The sequence below is a fragment of the Elephantulus edwardii genome, unplaced genomic scaffold (assembly GCF_000299155.1).
Source record: "Elephantulus edwardii isolate Elephantulus edwardi_28Jun2011 unplaced genomic scaffold, EleEdw1.0 scaffold00152, whole genome shotgun sequence".
Lineage (NCBI taxonomy): Eukaryota > Metazoa > Chordata > Mammalia > Macroscelidea > Macroscelididae > Elephantulus > Elephantulus edwardii.
Genome location: NW_006399902.1, coordinates 3,304,537 through 3,313,143, shown reverse-complemented (window position 1 = coordinate 3,313,143; position 8,607 = coordinate 3,304,537). Strand labels below are relative to the sequence as shown.

Sequence of the window (8,607 nt, the reverse complement as noted above, 5' to 3'; positions counted from 1 at the left end):
TTGTTGGCCATCTGAATGTCTTCTTTGGTGAAGTGTCTGTTCATATCCTGTGCCCATTTTTAAATTGGATTATTTACCTTTATCTTGTTGTGGTGTGCAGTGAAACTTCTTGACATTAGGCCACCAGAGCTCCTTTACTGTTTGATTTCTTGATGGATGCTTACATGAGTGTCGACTACGGACCCCAGTAAGAGGAAATCATCGACAACTTAATTTTTTCTCTATTTATTAAGATAATTTCCTGTAGCACAGCAGCACACAAGCTATCACAATGTGGCAAACTGACAGACAAGTGGTGGCATTATATACTAGAACTCCTATTTTAGCTTCTATTACTTTGATGATCTTTCTACTTTTAGGCTTTACATTTAGGTCTTTGATCTCTCTTTAATTACTTTTTAATGTGGTATGAGGTATGGATATTGCTTCATTTTTTCTGCAACTAGAGATCCTGTTTTACCAGCACCATTTATTGAAGAGTCAGTCTTTTCCCCACTTAATGGAGTTTGGTTTCTTGTCAAAGGTTGATTCAATTATTTTCCATTGGTCTATGTGTCAGTTGTCCTAGTACTAATCTATCTTGACTACTGGGGCCCTTAAATCCAGTTACCGAAACATATTTTGTTGTTCTTCAATGTTGCTTTGCTTATTTTGAGTCTTTTCCCTATCCATATCAAGTTGCTAATTGCAAATCCCCATTTGATGAATGGTTGAAAACTTAAATAATTATATATGAGTGTCATGTTGTTAGGTGCCATGGAGTGGAATAAGAATCACAGTGATCAGATAAACACCACATCCGAACCCTCCCTATCCTGTGCCATCCTAAACATCTCTGATATACTTGAGCCCACTGTTACCATTACTGTGTCAATCCATCTCATTGAGGCTCTTCCTGTGTTACACTGACCCTCTACTCGTCCAAGCATGCTGTCACTTCCCAAGGACTGACTCTTCTTAACAACATGTCCAAATTATGTGAGGCAAAACTTCCCCATACTTGTATTTAAGGAGCACCCTTGTACTTGCTCCAAAGTATATTTGTTTGTACTTTTGACAGTCTATGGGATATTCAGTATTCTTTTCCAATACCACAAGTCAAAGACATAGATTCTTCTTCTATCATCCTTACTTATTTCCCAAATCTCTTTTTTCCTTTTTTTTTAATTGAAATTGTAATGAAAGTTTATAAAGAACTTGGATTTCCGTTTATTCATTATTGCACATTTTCCTCCCTGCACCCCTCCCTCCCAGTTTGCTTTTTACTTTGGGATAAATGTTCTTTCATTGTTATTATTTCCCAACTTTAATAGCATTGTTGATGTTGTCATTAGGTGCTGTTAAGTTGAGTAGGGCTCATAGCAACCCTCTGAACAACAGCTCTGAACCCTGTCCTATCCTGTGCCATCTTCACACTTCCTGACACACTAGAGCCTATTGCAACAGTCACCATGTCAATCCACCTGGTTTGAGGGTCTTCTTCTCCTTCACTAACCCTCCATCCTTCAAAGCATCATGTTTTTCTCCAATGAATAGCCCCTCCTAGCAACATGCCTGAAGTATGTTTCATCATCCAAAGACTCCAAAGAGCCCTCTGGCTTTATCTTGTCCAAGACATAGTTGTTTATTTTTTGGCTGTCATGGAATTTTCAGTGCTCTTCTCCAACCACAGATCAAAGACATAAATTCTTCTTCTGTCATCCTTATTCATTGTTCAGCTCATATGCATATCAAGTGATAAGAGAGACCATGGCCTGAATCAGATACATCTTAGTCCTCAAACTGACGTCATTACTCCTCAATAGTTTGGAGAGGTCTCAAACTATAGACTTTCCCATTACAATGTGTCTCCTTATTTCCTGACTGTTGGTACCAACAATGTTAATTGTGGATCCAAGTAAAATGAAGTTGGTAACAGTTTCAATCTATTCTCAAGCCATCATGACGTTGCCTATTGGTCCAGTGGTAAGGATCTTGCTTTCTTGACATTGAGAGCCAATTCATATTGAAAGCTGCAATCTTTGTTCTTCTGCAACAAGTGCTTCAAGTGTTTCTCACTTTCACCAAGCAAGGTTGTGTTGTCTGCATAACACAGGTTATTGGCAAGTCTCCCTCCAGTCCTGATGCCATATTCCTTCTGATAGAGTCCAACTTATTGAATAATTTGCTCATTATACAAACTGAACAGGCATGGAGAGAGAATATAATCCTGATACACTATCTTATTAATTTTAAACAATTCAGTGTTCCCCTGCTCTATTTGTACAACAGCTTCCTAGTCCAGATACAGGTTACATATGAACACAATTAAATGCTCTGGGACTTCCATTCCTCTCAATGTCAGCCACAACTTGTTATGATCCACACAATCAAATGCCCTTGCATAGTCAATAAAGCACAAATAAACATTCTTCTGGTATCCTCTGCTTTTAGCCAGGATCCATCTGACATCAGAAATGATATCCCTAGTGCCATGACCTCTTCTACATCCTGTTTGATATTCTGGCAGTACCCTATCTATGTACTGTTCTATGTCCTCTTCTCTGTACTGTTAAGCTGAAAATTGAGGATTCCTAGAATAGCAAGTAATTCAATGCATAGCAAGTAATTGGAAAGATTCTGGCTTTAGTCAGATGCATGTTAGTCTTTAAACTGACATCATTGCTCCTTAACACTTTGGAGAGGTCCTTGAGAGTGGATTTCTCAGTACAATATGTCTTTTGATTTCTTGACTGCTGGTACCAACAGTGTTGATTGTAGATCCAAGTAAGATGAAATTATTGACAAGTTTAATCTTTCTTTATCCGTCATAATATTGTCCATTGGTCTGGTGGGTAAGATTTTTGTTTTCTTGATGTTGAGATGCAATCTGTATCGAAGGCTGTCGTCTTCAATCATCACCAGCAAGCATTTTTAAGTCCACACTTTGAGCAAGCAAGATTGTGTCATCTACGTATTATAGATTGTTGATGAGTCTTCCTTTGATCCTGATGTCACATTTTTCTTCATAAAACCAGCCTCTTGAATGATTTGTTCAGAATACAGGTTGAATAGATATGAAGAAAGGATACAACACTGACACACAGTTTTCTTGATTTTAAACTATGCATTGTCCCCTTGCTTTGTTTTGACAGCAGCCTCTTGGTCTAGGTATAGGTTTCACATGAGAACAATTAAATGTTCTGGACTTCGTATTCTTCTCAATGTTAGCCATAATTTGTTCTGATCCACACAACCAAATGCCTTTACATACGTTGAGCATGTTGCCAGGAGGGACCAGTCCTTAGGGAAGGACATCATGCTTGGTGGGGTGGAGGGTCAGTTCAAGAGAGGAAGATCCTGGATTTAATGGATTGACACAGACACTGTGGCAATGTAAGCAGGTATGTCAGAGATAATAAAGTTGCTTAAGATACAAGATCAAGGTACAGAGATAGTGTTCATAGGTTGCTTTGAGTCATAGGATACTCAATGACACATAACAACAACAATAGTAGCAAAACACCTATAGACATTCTTCTGGTATTCTCTGCTTTCAACCAAGATCCAGTTGACATCAATGATGATATACTTAATGCCAAGGCCTTTTCTAAATCTAGCTTGAATTTCTGACAGTTCTCTGTTAGTGTGCTATTTCAGTAATTTTTAAATAATCTTCAGCAAGATTTTACTTGTATGTCATATCATTGATCTTGTTCAATAATCTCTACATTCTTTTGAATCACCTTATTTTGGGAATGGGAACAAATATGAATCTCCTACAGTCTGTTGACCACGTAGTATGTCTTCCAAATTTCTTGGCACACGTCCAAGGCTGTGTTTATTTGTTGAAACATGTCAATTGGTATTCAATCAATTCCTGGGGCCTTACTTTTTGCCAATGTCTTTAGTGCAGTTTGAACTTCTCCCTTCATTATTTTTGATTCTTGATCAAATGAATGCTGTGTCATTGTTGTTGTTGTTGTTATGTACCTTGAGTCCGAATTGACCCATAGTTGGCTCTCCAGTAGATTTTCAGAAGCTGTCAATCATCTGAGAGGAGTGGTGGTGAGAATCTTTGTTTCTTTTTTTTCCCCATTATGAAAATGCTTTAATATAAAAATAAGACTACAGTTTTACAAGCACGGTTCAAAACATAAACAATGTTTTCTAAAGTGATTCTCTCCCTTTAAGAAACTTAAATGTGAACACACAGCTTCTTTTAATGTGCAATATTTCCCCATTTTAATACACATACAGCTGACAAATAGGCAAAATAACTAATTTCCAAATAAAGGCTTATAGTAGAAATATAAAAATTAAAATTACATGTTTTCATTTCCTTACTAGCTATGAGACCTAAGAAGAAATAATCTTTTCCCTTACACTGCAGAAAGTTGGCCACCAAGTCCTTTTAGAGGATTTATAGAGAAGTAATTGTACTTAGCACCCCCATTATCAGCATTCTGACATCCCTAGTTAAGTCCAGGTTACAGTTTTAGTTGTTGAAAATGTCACACCATCTTCTTTTCTTCACTCGGATATGGCAACAGTTAGGGTTATGGTCTGGGAGAGAAGCCATAAAGAACACAATGGCAAAGTTCAGAGCTGTTGTTCATAGGGTTGTAGGCAACTCAATGGCACGTATTGTAAACATATATTCTAAAAAAATTTTTTTAAAACATATAGTCTGGGTCTGCCAAAAGAATTAGGATAGTAATGAAAATATTGTAAGAGACATTCCTTTCTCCTTCTTAATAGCATCTACAGTGTTGGGAACAAAGACTAGATGGTAGCAGCCACCATGTCCATTCTATCACCCTAGAGTTAAAAGCAAAATGCAAAAGAATAGTGAGTCAAAGAATTGACTCTCATTTGGGTTTTATTTGTAGATGAAAGCAACCTCCAAAGTAGACAGTTTAAAGATTAGGAAACAATTTCAGTACACTGAGGGAGTTCTAGTGGCAAAGTTTATAGGGAATTGAGCTTGAATCTACTATCAGCAGCAACTTAGACAAAGGATGGGAAATGTTGGAGGGGGTCATTTCTAGTCTGAGAAACCCAATGAAAAGTCTGCTATGAGTCAGTTCCAGCACAATGGCAACATGAATGAGAGGGACAGAGAGTTCTACAGAGAGCGGCTAGTAATTTGCATGAGCATATAACCAAAATTTCCATTTTTTCTAAGAGAAGTCCCATTCTGAATTTATTACCAATCAAATAAAATATACCACAAATATTACCTTTTTACAAGAACCAACCCCAAAATGAAAATGTAAGTATGCAATTTTGTCACTCATCAGTGAATTTGTAAAACAAGTAGAAACTCAAATCATAAGTTTAATATTATACCAGATGATTAATTTTTCCTTCAGTAACTTAGTCTGTTCCAAAATATTTTTGTCCAAAATGTGTAGGTGCAACAGGATGAACTTCAGTAGTTAAAATTGTGATCTCTGGAAACTCCTGAATGATAGATTTGGCACCATGAGGAGTTGAAAACAGACTGAGTACGATGATAACACTGGGTTGAACTCCATGTTCTATAAGAACCTTTACAGCTTCAATTACAGTATTTCCAGTGCTGAGAATTGGATACATCAGAAGGACTTTTCTCCGGTAAATGTCTGGGGGGAACTTGGCATAATATACTTTAGCTTTTTGTGTCTCCTCATCACTCTGAATCAGGATCTTTCCAATTCTTATGGATCTACAGCAGTCTCGTAAACCTTGTTCCATTGCCTCACCACTTCTCATTATGCTGACCCCGCAGTTTCCTTTCTCAAATTTCACTCCTTCATACTTGTACCCTGTTGGAGTGGTCACCAAGGATTCTTTATATGGCAGTTGATTCAGTCCCTCTTCTACAACAAGTCTGATCAAATGATCTGCAGAAAACATGAAGTCCCCTCTGCTGGCCGTCTTGTCCCGTATGATGGTTTGCAGTTCCCGGATCTGATCATTCATAGGCAGCAATTTAAGCTGTGCCCCCATCTGCAAAGAGTGTTCGCAGTTCCCCTAATCTTTGTTTCTTTGCTGTTGAAATCCAATCCGTATTGAAGACTGTAGTCCTTAATCTTCTATAGCAAATGCTTCAAGTCTTCCTCAAGTCACAATGTTCTTCAAGTAAGTCATTATGAGTGCTATAGAGTCTTCTAAAGTTGATGTGATTATCTCTATCTTATTGATAAAAGTACTGAGGCTCAGAAACAGGCAGTACATTTCCTGGGGTTTGGGAGTTAGTGTGTAGCACCGCAGGCTACGAACCCAGATCTGTTGTCTCTAAAGCCATTGTTTTTTCCCTCCCCGGGGTGCTGATAGGATTGAAGTGAACCCCTCATGATGTATAGGACCTCATCTTGTGAGCTGTCTTTGTGATACCCACTCTGTATTCTCAGAGGCCCCATTCCCCCTAGGCATCATTTGCATCCCAGGAATTTCCAGTATCTTGGAAACTAAGGTAATGTGAATGAAACTAGTCTGTCAAATCCACTTTCTAAACAACATACCTCTGGAAACCTCATGAACTTTGATAAAGGTCTGTAGGTATAGAAAGACTCCAGGCATTTTGTTCATAGGGTTGCTATGAGTCATGCTTGACTCAAAGGAAATCAACAACAACAACCACCTCCTTTAGTGATGGCTATGAAGGCTTTTCATTGGTAGGAACCTGGTCATGGAACTTGGGTTCAACTTCTGCTACTTACTTGCTGTGTAATCTTGAGTAAATAGCTCTGCCTTTTTGAATGTTAGTTTCTGTTTATAAAATGGGGACAGTCAGGTAACCTTCTTTAAAGGAATGTTGTGAGATTCAATAATAACAGTAGTACTAATGATAGCTGCCAGAATTTATTGATGCTTTTTTTTAAGTGCCAAATTCTGTGCTCAGCCCCTTTCACGTGCTATCCCATTTCATCTCCCCAGACATCCAATGAGAAAGTGACTGTTACTGCCCCTCCTTTGCAGAGGAAGGAATGGAGGCTCAATGGGTTAAAGTTTTGTTCAAGATCTCCCACGATGGCAGTGCCTGGATTTCAGCCCAGACACTGGAACGCTTAACCCAGGAGGAAAAATCAAGATGTTTAACAATTGGCCTGGCATGGGCCCTGAGCATCAGGATAGATGCCCGCTGTAATAAACAAGCTGATATTCTCCTGGCTCCATCTTATCCGTTACACACTCGACTGTGTTAAATGGGATTAATCCAGGAAATGAGATTATGGATGTCAAGCAGCCTGGAGAACCATGAAGTGCCCCACAAGTGTTGATTTCTTTTTCTCCTTCCCCAGTGGGAAGGAGAACTGGCCCGTGAGTCAGTAGAGTTCTGGAAGAACTTGCTGGATGACCTTTAAAAGAAAGCTTCCCAAGCCTTAAATCAACAAGATAAAAATCAGCTTAGCTCTGGAACAAGGGGTACATTGCGGGGTGGGCTAGGGATGGGGAAGAAAATTTGCAACAAAACAAAAAAAATCTGTTTAGGAACTGGAGTTCACTAGGATGTAATGCTCATTACAAACCCACTGCCTCTAGTAAATTGCAGCTCATGCCGACTCTCCGTCAGCAATCCATGGGAGGAGATTGTCCACTTCTCAGGACTGCTGGTGAGTTTGAACCACTGACCTTACGATTAGCTTCCCTGATCACACTACATCACCAGCGCTTCTTACAGAGTTCATCAAAGTTGAACCAGGAGGCCTGCAGTGTAGCTTTAGTTTGCAATTGTTTAGTTAAGGAAGAAGTTTCCAAAGAAGTGCAGTAGACATATACCAAGTGTACAATTTCATCATATTTTGAGTAAATAGTGTGGTAAGATTTTTCTTAATTTAAAATAACATTTATGTTTTATACTGTTTTACTTACGGAGATGTTTTTCCATTTTATTTTCTATTGGTTTGCATGCAAAATTTGTATACATTATATTTCACATTTCCCTTCATTCACATCTTGTTTCATGCAATCATTCCTGTATGTTATGTTTTATAAACTTACTCTCTATTGAATTATACCTATCATTAACCTGTCTTTTTAGGTGCCCACCAGATCATTCCCATTTCTTTACCCACCAAATTGTGTGATTCTGTGATTTCCCTCCTGTCCATCCTCACCCTTCTGCCTGCACCCCTTGAACCCTGGGATACCCACACATGTTTTACTAGTAATCTTTCTATTTAAAGAAAAAAGGATTTATACAGTATTTGTCTTTATGAGATGAAGTTAGTTCACTCTGCATAATGTTTTCCAGTCTCTCCTGAGTTATGTAGTATTTTTCAAAACTGTTGTTTCTGAGTGTTGCATAGTATTCCATCATGTGAATGTCCCACAATTTCTCAATAGAGTTGTGGCTGGACATTTGGGCTGTTCCCATGTTCTTGTGATTGTGAATAATGCTGCTATAAACATTGATGTAAAAATCTCCTTTTGCATCTCAGTTCTATTTTCCTTTGGGTTAAATGATCCAGGAAGTATTAAAAGAAGATGGAAAGAATATACTGAGTCACTGTATCAAAAAGAATTGGCAGACATAGAAGAATTCAATGAAACAACATATGAGCAAGAGCCTATGGTGATGAAGGAAGAAGTTCAAGCTTCTTTGAAGGAAATAGCAAAAAATAAGGCCCCAGGAATAGA

At 38.3% G+C, this 8,607-nt stretch overlaps 1 protein-coding gene across 1 annotated transcript in view; it reads right to left on the bottom strand.

The window, feature by feature from the left end:
* Positions 1-5,358: 5,358 nt before the first annotated feature.
* Positions 5,359-8,607, bottom strand: part of LOC102849262 (uracil phosphoribosyltransferase homolog) — a 23,263-nt gene continuing 20,014 nt past the window's right edge. Inside the window, exon 2 of the mRNA XM_006894989.1 lies at positions 5,359-5,997. Coding sequence (XP_006895051.1) covers positions 5,359-5,997 — 639 coding nt within the window. The remainder of the gene's footprint in view (positions 5,998-8,607) is intronic.